The sequence below is a fragment of the Macrotis lagotis genome, chromosome X (genome assembly GCF_037893015.1).
Source record: "Macrotis lagotis isolate mMagLag1 chromosome X, bilby.v1.9.chrom.fasta, whole genome shotgun sequence".
Classification (NCBI taxonomy): domain Eukaryota; kingdom Metazoa; phylum Chordata; class Mammalia; order Peramelemorphia; family Peramelidae; genus Macrotis; species Macrotis lagotis.
The window spans coordinates 515,533,999-515,553,767 of record NC_133666.1 but is presented as its reverse complement, the minus strand read 5'-3'; the positions used below and the strand labels follow the sequence as shown (position 1 = coordinate 515,553,767).

At 39.6% G+C, this 19,769-nt stretch overlaps 1 protein-coding gene across 24 annotated transcripts in view; it reads right to left on the bottom strand.

The window, feature by feature from the left end:
* ATXN1 (ataxin 1) overlaps positions 1 to 19,769 on the bottom strand; it is a 521,647-nt gene that overhangs the window by 12,773 nt on the left and 489,105 nt on the right. For 23 of the 24 annotated variants that reach the window (XM_074207313.1, XM_074207312.1, XM_074207311.1 and 20 more), the window contains one exon: positions 10,825 to 12,874. The exons of the other annotated variant lie outside the window; for it this stretch is intronic. In XM_074207313.1, the coding sequence (XP_074063414.1) occupies positions 10,825 to 12,714 (1,890 nt within the window). In that variant the 5' untranslated portion in view covers positions 12,715 to 12,874. The remainder of the gene's footprint in view (positions 1 to 10,824; positions 12,875 to 19,769) is intronic. 24 annotated transcript variants of the gene reach the window in all.

Sequence of the window (19,769 nt, the reverse complement as noted above, 5' to 3'; positions counted from 1 at the left end):
TATTGCATTGTAGTTTTGAACAGGTCTAACTGGTTTTCCTTATATCAAGTGGAAATTTCCTATTTTGCAATTTATACCTTCTTCCTATTTTAGGAAGACAGTTTGATCAGTACAGCAAGTTGAACTGAATTACTCATTCTGAGTATCATCCCCTTTCCTTCTCCCCTTTCCTCTAGCAGTTTTTTGAGGGCCTGGAATTATTTAAATAACCATTTCAATTCTCTGTATATTTTTCCCATTTGAATTTTACCTGAAATGTTTCCCCACTCCATGTCATTTAAACTCTATCTTGGACAAACATCCTAAAACATTCAAAACTAATAAATTTGTATTTAAAATTGGGCTCACCATCAGAATTTTTAAACATTCTGAATGTGAATTTAACATTAGAAAATATATCTCACCAAAATAAATTTCCAAAAGGACATGAATGCTATATTCTGCTCTCCTAGAATTCTACATTTCAAAAACTGCTACCAGTTATACTAATCATTTCCTATCGAATAGAGACTATATAATAATTTAATTACTTTTGAAGCTAGGAAGCATGTCCCATATTATTTTTATCTGTTCAAAGTCTTTACTATTGCACCCTTAACCCAAAACTTAATAACTACTTAATGAATAATTGTTGATTGTGACATTACACTAGGTTTGTGTTTTCAAATCAATTCAACAAATATTAACTGAGCACTCATGATAATCAAGTTTCTATGGGAAAATAGAGATGTAGAAGACCTATTTCTTGCCCTGAGGGAACTTACAATCCAGATAAGGGGATAGACATACATACATGATACAATAAACCTCAACAAACATTTACTGTAGGTAACAGACAATATTACAGATACAAGGTATAGGATTATACAACCCATATGAACATAAAAAAACAAAAGCTTAGTAGTTCAGAAGAGTAACAAGTCAGTGAGTCCTGGAAAGTTAAACAAGGACTTGAGATATATAGATATATATATATATATATATATATCCTGAAGACTGGAGTGAGATTTCAATAATAAGAGAGGAGGGGGAAGGATAAAAAGGATGGGGAGGGCATACAAAACAGGAAACATAGGCATGAGAATAGTATGTGTTTTGAATAAGGTTTACAAAATTGTGACAAATATGTAGCATTACAAAAAATTTTTATACAGTAAAGCCAGTTTTCCTGATTACCAAATGTTCTGATTTGTCTGTCAAGTCAAAACAACTCAGTATAATGGAAAAGGAGTTGGTCATGGAGTCAATCATAAAATCTGGGCTTGAACACTGGTTCTGTCTCGTATTATCTGTGTGACACTGAGCAAGATACTTTTACTTCTCTGGATCTTCATTTTCTCATCTGTAAAATGAATGATTTGACCTCACTGACCTTGAAAGTCCCTTCCAGCTCTAAAATCTCTGATCCTTCTCTTTGGTGAGATGGGGGACTTGAAGAACTTATTTCTTTGCTACCATTTCCTCTTAAAATCCTCCAGACTTTATTGTAAGTCATTATCCCTGCAGAATCTTCCCTACCTTATCCCATGCTGACATATAACTTACTGCAATAACATTAAAATCCCTGGACCTTGCCACCTGCCCCAAAACTGAATCCTTAGGGATTTTGGACTTTTCAACCTGAAGTTGAATTTTCTTATGTGCTTTATCTCCTCCAATTAAAGTGTGAGTTTCTAAAAAGCAAAAGCTAACTCATTACTTCTTTATATCTCTAGCACTTTACAAGAGCTTGAAAAATGTAAATGCTTAATAACCCCCCCCCCCATTCATTCATTCATTTGGTGCTAAATCTGGAAATATAGGAAGATTACAATGATATCTATTTGCCACTAGAGGGAGATATTCAAACAATAGGTTGATTCCTATGAGGTCAAAAGCATAGAATACATTTCTGTTTATGCAGTCCATCAACCTTCTTGGCACCATTACAACAGACTCTATTTACCTTGATTCATTCTAAATGAACAGAATCTATAGTTCCTTCCTGCCTTTCTAGGATGGTTTTGAAAGCAGAGGATCTTAAACTCCCTTGTGGGCAAGAGGTATACTCAAGAACGATGATATTTCTTGGCCATGAGCTTGCTGTTTTACTTCTCTCTTCCTCTCCATAACATGTTAGATGGTGAATTATGATTTTATTGATGAAATGTTAGTTACTTCCTATTTATCTCAGTGGTTTCCATGTTCCTTCTTTTTACTTAAGCTGCACATTTTAAGTCTTTTAACATTTCACCTGATCTGACAAAAGAAAAGCAAGATAATACAAAGATCAAATTGGCTTCATTTTCCATTCTATGGTCTAATTTCCTACTTTTCCCTGTTCCATCTCTAACATATACACAAACAAATACATACACACACACACACATACATACATACACCCTACACAACTAATCATCTTTAAGACATGCAAAGGAAAAATGGGAAAAATCCTTTTTTGGAAGTTTTCATAGCAAGATAGAAATATATCTATTCCAAAAACCATTCTTTTAATCTAATCTATATCACTCTGGTCCTTCTTATAACTACTATTCTCTAAGTCTAATATTTCTTAGCCTAATGAAATTTTAAGGCAGAAATTATCATAGGATTTATAGCTGAAAATAACCTTAGAGATCTCCTCATTTTACAGATGAGGAACCTGAGATACAGATTTGGTGACTTTTCTGAGGTCACACATATATTAATATTAATTAACAGAACTGTGACATGAATGGGAGTTAGAAGACTTAGATTCAAATAATAGCTCTGTCAACTTTGTAAAACCAATGGAGTTGGACTGGATTATATCTCGTGTTTCTTTGTTCTAATTCTATAATCCCTTGTGATTTTCCTTCTGCCAAACTTGTTTTCCCTGCTGCTGCCTTTGGTAATAAAGCAACCTTCTTTCCCCAACCTACCATTACACTTAGCTTCATCACAAGTTCATGCTTTCATTCATGAGAAAAACACCAGAGTGGGAAGGAAATTCTTTCCCAAAGATATCTAAAAAAGATCATCTACCTGGTTGGCTGCAAACTCATGGACTATGCAATTTTCCAAATTCAGTGTGCATGTATAATCAAGCAACAAACCAACTAGGAAAGTATTAAGCACCTACTGTATAAATGTGAGAGTGTGAGTGTGTATATGTATGTGGGGGGGGGGGGGGGAGAAGGAAAAAGGGCCAGGCTCTGGGGAGTACAAAACTGCATGGAAAAGCAACCAAAAAACCAGTCAATATCTACTAGATCCAAACAGCTCTGCATATACACATATATATTTATATTTTGTTTGATTGTATATTTCAGCCTTAGATTAATCTATGTGTATATACACACATATGTACACATCACCAGAAACAAGATGCAGAGAAAACAAAACGTCTGTTGTTAAAATATGTCTCCCTTTTCCCTACCAAGAGGGCTATGTTTTCACAAATGGGAAGGGCATCTGTTTTTTGCTTAGCGCTCTCTAAAATAGGGAAATCCTGCCTAGAGCTAGGGAGCAAAGATGCCACCTGAGGTCGGGCCACAGAGCAGGCTTCCCTGCTTTGTGGTTTTGATTTTGCCTTGGGGAAGCTATGAAATTAAAACCTGCTCATTTGGGTTCCAAACAGTATTATTTCATCTTATTTCTACCTGTTGTGAAGAGCCCACTGCTCTCTTGAGTTTCCTTTTCTTAAGCAACCCTTTGAAACCAATAAAACCAGAAAATCTTGTGTCAGTGGTGAAGAGGATAAGAGAGAGATCTATTGATTTCAGTGTCTAAACATTATTAATAAAAAGCCATTTTTGTAGCATATGAGAATATCTGTGAGTGTTTCTATTGAAGTCACTTAATCAATGCTAATTCTAACTCTCACTTACTGTTTCCTGGAAGTAACCCTCTGACCTGGTAGGCAACTGAATGATACCTACAAATCATGCTGTAAACATAAACTTTAAGTTTAAAATCCTTCAGGATGAGGCACTAAAGGCACACTAATGCCCCTCTATTCACACAGAGCTTTGATTGTGAGATGGCTTGCACCTTAGGTCCTTAAGTGCTGGCTCCTTGCCATGCTTCATTTGACTAATCAGGTGTCGATGAAAAGGGATTCTGACAAGTGTTTTTCATTGGATCAAAACAAGAATTCTAATGGGCCTGCTCTCTTTCCTCTGGGGGTCTGCAGAGTTTCCATAAATGCTTGATACCAAAGAAAGCACTGATAAAACTCAGGTGAAAAACATGCACATTAAAAAAAAGCCATGTTCACTCCTCTATTCCACTAAATTGGCTTTTAGACGTTTAACATGAAGACTAACTTCCATAGAAAAGCAAAGCAATATAAAAATACTGGCCCTGGAGTCAGAGGACTTTGATTTAAATCCTCACATATCTAACCATGGATAAATTACTCAAACTCTGGGTCTCAGTTTCCTCATCTGTAAAATGATGAGTTTAGATTAGAAGACCTCTGAGGTCCCGTCCATCTCTACATCTGTCAAAAAAATCCTTTCTGACTTTCACTCTTCTCCTTACTGTCTGTATGAGGATGCTGACAAGGACAGGCACCACTGTGTCTTAGATAACCCTAAGGTCAAGCAGGACCCCTCACCAGCACTCAGCATATTGCTGCCTCACCCAGTAGGTGGCCACTCCACATTCTTTGATTTGAAGCTCGGTGGGTATATTTCAAGGTTGGCAAACAGATGTATGTTGGCAGCTAAGAGACTGTGTGGGCTTATGTGCTGTTTGCATTAAGTCTCCAGTTATTTTTAGGTGCTAGCTAATCCATGAAATGCATAAAGCTGCCATTGATGACTCACAGTCCACAGCAGTCAAATTAAAAAATAGTGGAGTAGAATAAAAGCCATTGGTAGACATGTGGTGCTTTAGGACATGAAAAGCAGTGCCCCTGCATCACCCCCAAATACACATACACACAAACACACATAGACACAAAGGAGAGGGAGCGAGGACAAGGACCTGGGGTATATTAAGTGGCTGCCAATCCAGGTAAAGGAAACAGTCACTTACTGAAGATCTAGGAAGCAACAGCAGGCATTGGGATACATATAATATTTCAGAAAGAATCATTGAGAAGAAGCACTGCCCTGAAGCATTTTATAAATAATATTTAATATAATTCTACTGAGCAAATTTTCATTTATATTCTTCAGAAATCTTGTGTTTGTGGTTGTGTGTGGGGGGTATGTTTGTGTGTGTAAGTGGTAGTAAAAAGAGATTGATCAGTCCTCTTTGTATGGGAGCAAGTGAGAAAGAGTCAGTCATAATCCCTTCTTTGACAGGACAGATTTTCCTGGAAGAAGGGAGAATCCACTTGGACAATTTCTGCTTGGGTCTTTTCATTTGTTCAGACTAAGGTGGTCAGTTCTGGTTGGGTGTTTTATTGCTCATGGTCTATTAAAGTGGGGATTCTTTTAGGATATACATAGTTTATAACTAGAATGGCTGCTGATGTCCTTTTCAAGTTTAAGTTCCATGATTCTCTTTTTAAATATTTTTTTATTACCTCTGATACTTACCATGAATAAGTCCTTTAACCTTATTGAGTTTCCATTTCCTCATCAATAAAGGAGGTTGGATTTGATGTTCCAAAGGTCCCTTCCACCTCTAAGTCTATGCTTCTATATAGCATGTTACCTTAAAATTTATATGCATGGGGACAGGAAAGGTGGTAAGGTGGTATATTTTATATTTTTTGTTGTTTTTCCATGGGGTTATTTGACATGACAGAGTGGAGAAAGTGGGATGGAGTGGAAGAGGGGAAAAAGAATTGAAATCTAGGATCTACAATGTAAAGACTGACAAACTGCCTTCTGTGGGGGGAGGGAAGCATGATTAGAGGAAAAATTGTAAAATTCAAAAATAAATAAATATATTTTTTTAAAACAAAAGACATCTAGGATCTAAAAGCCCCAATCCATTAGCATTTCCTCTGTTTATGGTTTTCCAGTGACCGTTCAATTAGACCATAGACCTTCATGTAAATGAACTTTCAGTTTCCTTTCCTCTAGCATGTATACAATGTGATACAATGTGTCCTCTTAAAGCTGTTTGGTCACTTATCATTATAATTTACTTGAGTATAACAAGGTTAAAAAAATCTACTGTGGTTTATAGATAAATTAAACCTTGTCCATCAGCATTTGGGTATAAAACTACTTTTCCTTCAAGAGGTTTAGCCTGGAGGATATACACAACATGATTCTTCTGAACCTGATTTTCCCCAGCACATTTCCCACCCTCTGGGTCAACCTTACCCAATGTGGAAGGAGCCACTCTGGGATGCTTACCCTTCCTTTTCCAGGTTGCAGCTGTTTCAACTGATGATCCTCTAGCCCAAGGGATGGAGGCTGTTATACAATACAGATCTGTTCATTAGGGGCATCACAATAGGCAATGATTCACAAGGGAAGCAGGTTCTGTCTGCCAGCACACTGGAGCTCTCACCCAACACAAAAGGCCTCCTAGTCACAGACCTGCTGGCTCTGAAGGGTGGGTGGCTCATGCCACTGATTGCTTGTCATGCTAGGAAGACTGTGCCCTGACCCTTTGACCAGAATGATTAGCAAATGCATGGTGATTCTAAAAAAGGTCTAGTGAATGCCTGCAATGGTTGGGCAGTGGGCAATTTCTGAAACTTTCTTTTGTTTCTCCTATTCTGAAGAATAATGAATAGTGAAAAAGAACAAGGCTTGCACAGGGAGAAGGAATTGTGGGCATGGAGGAATACTGTGCTGCAAATGGTGAAACCTTAGAGACTATGGTGAATGTGTGAAGGGTTTTTGTATCATGCTTTTGGGATTTGGGGGTCAGATTTGGGGGGGTTGCTATACTGCAGTGTCTCTGGAACTCCAACTGGAGACATTTTATAGCATCTCTATATGACAATGATAAAAAACTTGACTTCTTAAAAATAAAGCAAGTCCACATTTTTTTTATAGAGGTTGAGTTTAGTTTCCCCTGCATGGGCAAATCTAACACGTTATTTAATTATTTCAGTCTTGTCTTACTCATCATGACCCCATTTGGGTTTGTTTGGTTTATTTTGGCAAAGAACATGGAGGAGTTTGCCATTTCCTTCCTTAGAGATCATCTTATAAATGAGGAAATTGAAGCAAACAGGGTTAAGTGACTTGCCCAGGTTCATGTGGATAGTAAACACTTGAGGCCAGATTTGAACTCAGGAAAATGAGAATCCTGGCTCCAAGCCCAGCACGCTATCTGCTGCACTACCCTTGTTACCCTAATATAGTTTGAAGGCAGGACATTTTCTTTACTTGTCATTTTCTCTACTACAATTATTTATGGTGATGCTCAATGTTGATACAAAAACTACAAAAGTTTTTTTTTTAAAGACAGGAAGATAAACACAGAAAGTTAGAGCATGAATACCTGATCAGCCATCTCTAATACCACATATTGATAATGACCTTTCCCCCCTTGGATGCTAGATTGTTTGTACACTTCTCTTATTTATGCACTTATAAGATGTCATTTTATGTTAAAATTATTTGTGCATGTGTCACTCTCTGATGACCCAAGTTGCATAAGGATAAAACCTTATTCAAACTGTCTATTTCCCAGTAGAGAGATTTCGACAGATCAATCCATCTGTTGGACTGAAATGAAAATAGGAAAGAAGGAAAGATAAGGCTCAGAGAAATGTATTGATTCATTCACTGTCACAATGCTAGTAAGTTGCAGAGCTGAGACTTAGAGAGCTGTCAACTTTTATAGGTCAGTGTCAAGGTCTGCTTTTGTAATCAATGAACTAAAGATCATGGGAAAGATGCATTGGACAGTAGTCCAACAATTCTGCACCTAAGAATGAAAAACTAAAGAATCAAAGAATAATAAAAGTAGGAATTGGAAAGATAAATGTTTTGGAACTTTTCCTTTAATTTGAGGATTTAGGCATAAGATCGTGGTTCTATTCATCTTCAACCATACCTTCCCCTCATGGTCACAAAAATATCAAAACTGTAATTCTGATAATTAACCTAAAAATGTACTATGTTTGGAAGCACTGTCAAACTTTTACCCACTGAGATGAAATGAATTCCTCAGGCATGGGGAAGAAAATCCACACTGAGGGACACCACAGAGCTGGACAGGGGACTCCCTCACCATAAAAGCTAAATGAAGCTCACGGATTAGTCAGATTTTTATGTGACTTTCTCTGTGGACTCTGGAGCCATCCCATGTGAGAAACACAGCTGGTGAAGTATTTTAGCTGTGATGATGTAAGCCTGGTTCTGATATGGCTCTCAGGAAGGTGACAAATCGTTTGTGGAGTTGGTACCTTACAATTCTGTTCTTCCCTTATGAAATCCAAGACACCTCTTTTAGCTAGTGCACATCATGTTCTTCCTTTCTATGGAAAAGATTTTCCCAGAGTGCACTGTGACAACACAGGGGGCTATGCTGACAGACCTGTGAACAAGATTCCACACAAAGTCTACCTACTAATTTGCACCTCTGCAGAGGGACTAGTGGTATGACTACATGTGGAAGCTGATTTCTCCTTTTGGAGAAATTCTGAATAGGGGAAAATACAAATAGACATTTCCTCTCTCAGAGCTGCCTAGTGGAACATGAGGCCTCAAAAGGAATGTGAAGGTTACATAGTCTACATGTTATTGATGCCTTTGGGGATTTAGAGTGTAAACACCAAATAACTAATGCTGCTTCTCTCGCTCCTGTCTCTTAAAGGAATATTGTCAAGGAACATATTTTAAGAAGGACTTCTTTTTCAAAGTCACTACTGCTAAAACCATAGTGACAGAGAGTTGGCCATGGGGCCAGAAAGACCTGCCTTTGACACAGATGAGCTGAGTGACTCTGGAAAAGTCACTTAACTGAGTGCCCCCCCCAAGAACTCTTTAAGATGGTAAGTCACAAATACATTGCTCACATGAATTGGAAAGGGATTCTACCCCAGGAGCTCCCCAGAGATGTGATATTGCATTTCTTGGAACTAAAAAATTAAAATTTTTTTTAATTCCAGGAAAAAAATAAGGAAATCTCCATTTAAGAGAGAGTTGTGAGTTTACTCCACAGGCCTAACTCAGGCAGGGAACCAAGATGTACCCTATTAAGAGTTACTTCTGTTACAATGTCATCTTTTAAAAACTTTTTTTAACCTCTCAAGGGGAGGCAAGTAATAAAATGGAGAATTATATGAAATTCTGGAGAAATTAATGTTTATTTATTATTGATTTTAAAAGAAAATAATTAAAATGTATTCTTTGTAATTTTTTTTAGTTTGTTTTGCAAGGCAATGGGGTTAAGTGACCTGCCCAAGGCCACACAGCTAGGTAATTATTAAGTGTCAGAGGCTGGATTTGAACTCAGGTACTCCTCACTCCAGGCCCAGTGCTCTATCCACTGTACCTCCTTGGCTGCCCCTTCTTTGTAATTTTTTCAAAAAGATCCAAACATTTCAAATCTTCCTGAGTATCAGGAGGCAGAGGCAGCTAGGTGGTGAAAGATAGAGCAATGGGTCTGGAATTAGGATGACTCATCTTCCTGAGTTTAAATCCAGCTTCCAACAGTTATTAGTTGTGTGACCCTGGGCAAGTCACTGAATCTTATTTGCACTGGTTTCTTCATTTATAAAATGAGTTGAAGAAGGAAATGGTAAACGACTCTAATGTCTTTGCCAAGAAAACCCTGAAATGGGGTCATGAAGAGTCAGACACAAGCAACAACAGTAACATTATAGGCATCATGCAGAAAGAGATTTGTAACAGAGTTGGAGATTTAGGATGGTTAAATTCATGGCCTGAAAAACTTAGTAATAGATAGGATATTCCTTAAAACCATAAGGCTACCACTGGGCAATTCATGTATCACTTCTGGAAAATATATTGTAAAATGTTCGCATCTTCCACCCTAATTGTCTTGATTTTTTTTCTTTAAAAACACACACATACCAATTCAAACCCAGAACAATGTGTTAGCCCTGACTTTTCAAAATATCAACTTCTTTAATATAACTATTACCTTAAAATTTGAATGGGATTCTGTGCCACTTTAGTGGCTTCAAAGTATTCAATGGAGAAATTCCAAGAATATTCTTTGATTTCTAGTCATGGAAATTCAAAGCCTTGACCAAATCAAATCCATTTGATCTTAAAGCTGATTGAAAGCAACCTGAACAAGGACATTACTGTTCATTACAAATGAGCTATGGAAATAAATGATTTCAACCAATTTAGGGGACAGGGAGGAAAGAAGGAAGGAATGCATGGAAACCAGGAAGGGAAGGATACCCTTTGGATGAAAGGCTTGTCTTAGTTTTAGCTGTCATCCTGTTCTTGGAATTCCTAGTTCCCATAGCCGATTCCTCATGGGTAGTTCTGGTTTCTCTGAACTACCTGTCTGATATAGGGACTTGTAGATCTTCACAAGATCATAGCTTGACCAGAAAACATAGATTTAGAGGCAAAAGGGAATGTAGGAAGATAGGGGTCGTCAAGTACAATCCTATCATTTTAGAGATCAGGAAGCTTAAACCTCAGAGAAACTTCCTCAAGGTAAGAGTCAGAGCTAGGATTTAATTATCTGACTGCAAATCCAGTACAAGGGTCACTTCCTCATTCTATATCAACTACTGCTTCATTTCCTCTTGAAATAGGGAAAATAGATCAGTGACTTATGCTTGGAGAAGATAAGCACTTACATAGGACTTATTCCTAAGCACAAATGAGAAGGCACTTTCCCCCTAAGTTTGGCCAAGAAGTTCATCCATCTTGTGGGGTGGGGGTGGGGGGGAAGTGGAGCATCTGATGACTGCCAACATTTGTGGGAGAAGACTAGGGTGAACATTACCTGCGCTCGATGTTCTCCCACTGCAAACTGGATTATGGCAATGCCTGGGGAAGGGCTCTCTTCGATCCTCTCTACGGTGCTGGAGTCTATTTTCAGGTCATTGCTGATCTCAGCACTCTGGATGAAGTCTTCTGTCTTCAAGTCCTCGACCTTCTTCAGCTCTCCATTGGCCAACTGGATGATTGACCCTTTCATGAAGTAAGGGGGCAGTGTTGGGGGAACAGCTGCGGAAGATGCAATGGACTGGACCACGGGGAGGTGGATCTGGGCCTGCACCATGGCTGGGTAAGCGGCCTGAGTGGCCAGGGACTCTGCGCTGAAGTTTTCGCTCTTGGGAATGGTGGTAGTGACAAACGTATGAGGCACTGCTGCAAACTGTGGAGATGAAGTGACGATCGCAGGGGCCACCCCCGAGGGCTCCATGTCGGCGCCACCCACAGGGATGAGCAGAGGCTGGGTCCCGGGGATCACTAGATGCTGTGGCAGGTTGCCGGCATAACTGATTGCTTGTTGTTGGCTGCTCAGGTAGCCGATGACCGGCGGCTGAGTCCCTGCATAGAAGGCTGGAAGTCCAACGGGGAGGGGGTCTGAAGCACTGTGGGTGGTCTGGATGACAGTGTGTGGTGACAGTGTGGCCACAGCGGCCTTCACGCCGTCGGGACCCAGAGCCTGCTGTGGGGACAGAGCGTAAGAGCGGTGGCCGGGTTTCCCTAGGTGGAGGCTGCTCTTGTCATTGAGGGTGGATGGGGAGGCCTCTCGGTGCGTGACTTGTTGGACTTCCATGTCTGCGGTGGGGGTGTTGCTATTGGGCAGGACCATCACGGAGGTCCGTGCCCCCGAAGAGTCACGGGGGCTGTAGTCGGCAGGGCTTGAGTGGATCACAACATGTCTGGTCTCGTAGTGGTGAGAGGCCGTCTTCCCGCTCGCCTTCATGAGCCCCAGATCTGCAGAGGACGGTACGCCATACCTCCGGCTCTTCTCCATCTCACCATTCAGCATCTCCTTGGCCTGGATGGCCTGCTGGAGCCTGCTGCTCTCAGTCTTTTTAGTGGATTCCCGGGGGACGAAATGACCCCCAGAGTCTGTGTATTGCACCACCACCTGAGAGGAGGGTCCCAGGGTGAGTGTGTGTGGGATCATCGTCTGATGGGGATGCAGGTGGACCGGGATGGCCGGAGGGGACATGGTCCGCCCAGTGCTTTGGGGAGAGCTGGATATATGGACATATTGGTTCTGCTGGGGGGGTGGCGGGGACCCTGCCGTGATAAGCCCTGGAGTCCTGATCAAGTGCTGCTGCTGCTCGACCTTGTGCCCTGGCTGCTGGCTCATGCTGCCCACGTTGGCTAGCAGAGTGGAATAGGCCTCCAGGTGGGAGCGCTGGGACGGAGTGGTGGCCACGGCGGCAGAGGCCACTCCACTGGTGGCAGGATTGGCTGGAGGGGAGATCAGCTGGGAGGGGATGAAGCCAGCATAGGGCCCACTATACTGGGAGGACCCAATGAACTGGAAAGTGTGCGGCAAGTGTGTGTACTGCACAGGAGACACGGGGGTCCCCGACGGCGGGGGAGGGTACACTGCAGGAAGCGTGGTAGTAGCTGGAACAGACCTGGGGGCGCTGGGTGGAGAATAATCCATACCTGCGGACAGTGATTTGTGTAAACCTATTCCCTGCTGTAAACCAAGCTCTGCCGTCGAGGTCCCCCCAGGACCAGGCCTCCCCCCCATGCTGCCTTGTCCACTCGGAGTGCTGGGGAGCCATGTTAAGCTCTCGGCCCTGTGGTTGTCATTTGGCACGACCACTGGCTTCTCCTCCGATGGCCGGCTAGTGGCAGGAATCTCACGTTTTTTGGGAGGCAAGCATTCGTTGCTCCGTTCTTGGTTGGATTTCATTTTTCGCCGTCCCCCCTCCACCGTGACTGCTTCACTGTCTGGCTGGTTCTGGTTTCAGTCTGGTAAATGGAAAGTCGCATTTGATTTCTGAAGGGGATCCAGAGACTTCATGAGGAATCATCTCCCTATGAGCACAATCTTCCAACAGCTGCTCTGGATTCTGGAAAAAGAAAGGGGGCAGTGAGGCAGAGGGGAAGGAAGGAGGGAGAGGAAATCATAAAATCAGTTCTGGGGGGGGATGGGGAATCCCAAACAAAATTAAGAAAAGTCCTTTGGGTATTAATAGGATCAACAAGATCCTATTTATAGCCATAGCATAAGCATGGAGACAGCACTGGCCATGTCAGTTTATACATCAAGAAAATCATTAAACAAATGAGAACCTTTTCTAGCTATCATTTTGTTGTAGTTAAAATAACTTCTCCTTATAATTCTATTTGCCAATGCCTCTGCCTCTTTTCCAGTCTTCATGGTCAGGAGATATGGCTTTTGATATACTCTCTCTCTCTTCATAAGGATGAACTCCACCCTTTTTCCCTGCCCTGAACACACACACACACACACACACACACACACACACACACACACACACACACACCCCTTGACCGTTTTCATCCTCCCTGGATGACTGAACAAAATTCATAGGAAGCTATATGTTCAGGACAGCTAAACAAGCTCCCAAAAGATCCATGTGCTGGAAATGAGGTTGCTCGACCCAGTCTCAAAGGTTTATTTATGTATTCTTATCATCTACCAGGATCCATGTTAAACATTCATTAGTTAGATTCCCCCAGCACATAGAATCACATACCCCTCCTTGAAATTCAGGAAGAGACTTTTTTCAGCCTAAGCCATTCATTACCAATAAGCAAAATGATTGTTGCAAACTGACTGGGATGGATTTTATTTTATTTCTTAACATAATAGGGTTGATGGTTTAAAGCTTTCTTGGAAAGGTTTTACTTATCATCTCCCCTTCTCCTCTACTTTAATAACTAGTAAAATGTCCACCCAGAATCAACTCAAGTGATGAAATCCAAAAGGAAGGAAGCCTCCTTCAGATAAACTGTACCTGCCTGTTTAAAACTGTGAAGGGCCCAGGATGGTGAACCCAGAGCTAAGGCTTTATTGGATCTTATTTCTGTTTCTTAGTAACCACTGAACCATGAGTCACCACGACTCAGCTCAGCTGTTTTGTGTAACAAACAGATTTCCACCTGGGCAAGGGCAGTACATTTAGCAAACCAATAAGAACGACTATAACAAGAAGCAGATTGAATTTAACTTCTACAGGAAACAACGGCTCAAGTTAGTAATTGGTGCTACGGGCCTGGAGAAGCAATAGGAACCTAAGCTTTGCAATTTAAAATGCTCTTAGCCAAAACTTGCTGTTGGCATCCCACATCCATACTTTTTTTTTTAACCTGGCTTAAAAACAACAACAGTTATTTCATCCTTTTTCAGTTAAGAGAGACAAGGGAGAAGAAGCAAATGATGTTCCTTTCTGGTCCCACCCCTCTCTTCCAGGACAACATTCCCCTTCCCCACACACCCTCCCCTCCCAAGTCTCATTTAGAATTTTCTGTTGTTGATTGTCAGTTTTAATTTTTATTTTTGGCTAGGGTTTACCATTCCTTGTTCAAATTCTTTCAAAGGCAATTCAACTAAATAATCATTTGCTAAACCTTGATATAACCAAGGCATTATGCTAAGGGCTGTGAATATAAAGACAAAAAAATCAAAGGTTTTTGTTCTACTTAATATGAGGCAAAACTGCACAATCTGACTTTGGAAGTCTCTCCCTCCTTTACTCTCTTACTCATTTTTATGTTCAATGCTAGAAATGACATCTCATACTAAAGGACTTTTAATCAATAAGAGCGCTGCTTGAAAGGCAGAAAGGTACTTTGGAGAGTAGATATTTATGGAAATTGAGGATGATGTGGAAGAGATAAAATGTTAAGAGAGTGTATTTTAATTTGTGCCTGAAACTGAATTTTAGTAATTGCTTCCCTTACCAGGTGTGTGTAGATAAATAGCTTTCTCAAGACTGTCCCATAATGTCCAAGACACGATTATTTCCAAATAGCATTAATTTTTGATAATTCTGTGTTTTAAACACTCATATTGAAATTAAATCGATCAAGATGCATTTATTAAATCTAAATTATACATCTAACTTTAAATAACTTAAGAGCTACTACCCTTCACTCTTTGCTGTAATGGATTTAATAGATTTTTTTTGTCTTTAAATCTACCAAAGGAAATATATATTTATGCACATCATAAACACACACACACACACACACACACACACACACACACACACACTCTTTTTCTCCCCCCATCCAACTCCTCCCCATCCCCCGACCCATCCCATCCCACCTGAAGCTCACAAATCATACCAATAAAAATCTTCCTTAAAAAAGGATTGTCTTCCAATTAAATGTTCCATGTGCCCCCTGCTGGCTAGACAGCAATACTGAACTAGTAAAGGCTGATGATTTTTTCAGTTTCAACTATATTAAATGCCTTCTATGTGGGAGACACTGCTGTGTGAGACAGAAACAAATGTCTGCCCTCGAAGAGTTTGCATTTTGTTGAAAGGGCATACAATTTAGACACATAAATATATAGAGGATGGTCCAAGCTCTGTTGCCTGGAAAAGAAGACTTTACAATGGGCAGTGGTCTTAGAGCAGAGGTGATACCTTAAAGGAAGAGAGATTCAAGAGCACTGGTCTTAGAATTAGGAGGACAGGAGTTTGAATTCAACCTCTGACACTAACTAGCTTGGTGATCTTGGGCAAGTTACTTAACCCTGATTGCCTCACATCCAAGGCCATCTCCAGTGGTCCTGATTCATATCAGGTCACTGGACCTAGATGGCTCTGGAGGAGACAGTGAGGCTGGTGAGTTAGTGCAGTACCCTCTCACTCAAATCCAACTCATGTGTTTGTCATGGCATAACCTCCCTGATGTCATGATCTTTTCAAGAATGAAGGACAAATATTAGGTGGCACAGTAGACAAAGCATCAGCCTTGGAGTCAGGAGGACTTGAGTTCAAATTTAGCCTCAGACACTTGATGCTTACTAGCAGTATGACCTTGGGCAAGACACTTAATCCTGATTACCTCACCCCACTCCACTTCCCCCAAGAAAGAATGAAGGAAACTAGAGTCCAAGAACTGGCGGAGAGAAGGAAGTACATTCTAAATATTGGTGACAGCTGATGGAGAGGCATGCTCAAGGAGAAGTAAATAGATGAATCTGAATGGAATGCAGAAATATGGGAAATATGGAAATATGGACGATCGAATATGGATGATTTTATATGCCAAGACATCTGCATATTATCCTACTGACAAGAAGTAGCAACTGAAGTTTCTGGAACAGGAGAGTAACAAGGCAGACTTATGCCTAAAGAATATTTATTTGGCATATGATTTTGGCCAGTGTATCAATTTATGAAGAGAGATGAATGAAAGTTGGGTGGCCAATTAAAGAGTTCTTTTTAATAATCTAAGTCAAAGATTATGAGGACCCAAACTAAGATAGTGGCCATATAAATTAGAAAGAAGGGGATTCATGCAAGATAACTTGATGATGAGTTGATAAGCCATAGACTTGCCAGCTATTTCGACATATTGGGGTCATATGAGGGAAAGTTGAAGAGTCAAGGAAAACTAGAAAGTTGTGAATATGGTTAATGTATCAAAATAGGAAATTTGGAAAAGTGAGTCTAGAAAGATAGATAATGAATTTTATTTTTGACATGTTTGATTTGAGATACTGATAGGACATTCTGGTTAGAGAGGACCTGTAGACAAAACTGTCCATATTAGGCTGGAGTTCAGGAGAGGGAATGGGGCTAGGAGGTTCAGAGATGATAATTGAATCCATGGGAGTGAAAGTACCAAAGCAGAAAAAATTCTAAAACAGAGTTTAGAGGATATTTACATTTAAAGAGGAGGAAAGAGATGGGTGATGAATCAACAAAGTGATTGAGACCAGTCAGAAAGGCAAACAAAGAGAATGTAATATCATGGAAGCCAAGAGGAAAAGGAGAAGGAGTTGGGTAGATAAAGTCAAAAGCTAATTCCCTCATCTATAAAATAAAGGGTTTTTACTAGATCACTCAATGTCTCTGACATCTTTTGGTTATAATTTTACTTCCCAAGTTGTTCCCTTGAAGTGAGAAGATACCAGGGTTTATTCAGTTTCTTACTATAGTTGTGGGTATATCATTTTTGTCATCTATAAAATATATGAGCTGTCACATGGATAGTTGTAAGGTCCAAAATGAGATGATCTAAGTAAAATGCTACCATTACTTATACTGAAGATCCAATTAACTTTTATGGCTGACATTCCACAAAGTAGCTTAGAAAATATTAAGACTTCTAGCTCTTTTCTTATGGAAGATTAACCACACTTATTCCTACTTTTTATTAAAAACAAAGAAACAAACAAACCTTATATCTACTTGATTGGTCCAATCTTCCCTTACTAGTCCTAGCCTTTCAAGAACTTTATAGATTTAGACTTTATCAGGCAACATATTAGCTATTCTAGCTACCTTTTTACCATACATAAACTTCATAAGTAAGCCGTCAATATTTTCAGTGAATTCACTGCTAAAAAATGTTGAACAATTACAGGATAATAAGTCTAGGTCTGGAAAATAACTCAAAGGTCATTTAATACACCCCTGTAATTTTATAGATCAGGAAACAAGCCCAGAGAGGTTAAAGAAATTCCTCAAGATTACACAGGTGGTTAAACCAGAATATTAAGTCACCATCTCTCAGTATTATGGACAATTAATTCTCTGAGATTATAAGTTGCAGAGAAAGTGTCAATTTACATAGACAGCAGGACTTTCCTAAGTCAGGGAATTCTGTCAATGAAATGACAGTTCCAATACTTATCCCATTATAAAGTGTACATTGAATTTAGTAAAAATAATAACAAAATGTGCTAATGGTATTTATATTTTTATGATCTCTTTTAATCCTTTTTATATTTTCCAAATTATTCTTAATGCTGTTATTCAGAGGCAGTAGTGGCTAGAGAGAATGAATTATAAGAAATGTGTGTGCCCCTGAATAAGTTATTTAACCTTTCAGAGTCCTAGGCAGAGAAGGGCCAACTTGTCATGGGTAGAGGGAATTTCTAAACCAATGAAACTACAGGTCCATTCCCTTTGCTAAAAAGATTATACATAAATAAAATTAATCAAAAATAACATTATCAATATAATTCCTAGATCAATGTAGCTATTTGTTTACTGAAGGAAACAAAAGCAGAAAGTTGTTTTTGTCCAACTTAGGAACTGTTTACTTTTCCATAGTTTTTTCAGTACTGCCAGCATCTTACTGTGGTTCTAAATTTTTTGACTTGTCCTATGTTTGTATTTCCATTTCTTTCACATTCCTAGAGATATTTAATATCTATAAAATGTTAATCAGTGACCACTCTTGTTATCATTACTGTTACTGATGATAATTCAGTTATAAAGAATTTTAACGTTATTAAAGTACTTTCCTCTTACTAATTGAATGAGGTAGAAATCACAAGCATTACTATCTCCAAAGTAAAGCTAGATCCTGGGTGACCTGCCCAGATATGAGAGCCAAGAGGTAAACTCAGGTTCTTTCATGTCTGTGTGCATGGAGTAGCATGCTCTGGAACAGGCACCTGAGGCTGTTTGCATGCAAGTCTTAGCATTAGAGAAGATGACATAGGGGATGCTCAGGACAGCAGCTGGGCTCTGATATCCCTAGAAGCCAGAACACATGGAATGTCTCTGCAGTGTCTGGGTAGCCAGTGTCCCCTGGCGGCCTGCCCATGTTAGAATTCCTGGAAAGGCTCAAGGCGGAAAAATAATCACTTGAAGGAATCACCATCTGGATATGTAATAGTCCCAACTGAATTGTTCTGCAGAGGTCAGAATCTATGTTTTCAAGAAAAGCTGGAAATGCTTTTTGGTAAAGATCTTCCTAGCGCAATAAATGCACAAAGAATGGCCTGCTTTAATGAGTAATTACATGCCAGATTAACTGTCCTGGTCCTCCAAAACCTTTGTTTATCCACCATGCTGGCCAAAGGCAGCGAAGAGAATCATTCTTTATAGCCCCCATAATTAATGAGTCTTATCTCTTACCTAGAGGACTTGGGCTAAGGATGAAAGTGATAATTCTGTCACTTTTATTCACCCAGTCAACAAGCTTGGTACAATGACTCAACCCAAGGATGTCAATGTGGAAAATCTTAGTTTTTTATTGTGTGTGTGTGTGTGTGTGTGTGTGTGTGTGTGTGTGTGTGTTACAACTGTCAAATAGAAATAACATATTTTAGATGAGGAAGGGAATCTACAGTTTATTTAGTGCAACTCCATATATTTTTAAGTAAGGAAACTGAAGCCCATTGAAAAGAAAGGACTTGCCCAGGATTATCCAACTAAGCAATAGCATAACCAGGACTAGAATCTAAGTTTTCTGATCTGCAGATCAATAATGTTTTCTTAACACCATACTACACCTTAGAAAACAGGGCATTTAAAAAAGGTTTCAATTTAAAATTATAATAATTTAATAACTTTAATTCACAATCAACAATTAATTTTAAAATTGATTTTTTGCATGTTATTCCTAACTCAGGATTAAAATGGGAATCTTGATGGTTCATTAGAAGACTCTCTACTTATATTTTGAACTAATCAATAATCCCTCTTATACCATAATTCATACAAAAAACCTGATTTTTAATACTTATTATTGTCTTTCTCCATGATTAAAGGCAACTGCTTTCTAATAGTTTCAAGGCATGGGCCTCTTATTCACACTGCTCTATTGGACAGGTAGACATTATTTCTGTTCAATTCACATATACAACTTCAATTCAATGAAAGGTCAGATGCTGAGTTAAAATCTGACATTTCTGGGTAATGGTGAGTATTATATTTCCTTTACCAATTTTGCTTGCTTCTTCCATAATATATTTTTTTGAAGAAAAAGTCCCAAAAGGTTTGGTTAGGAAATGCTGAATCTTCT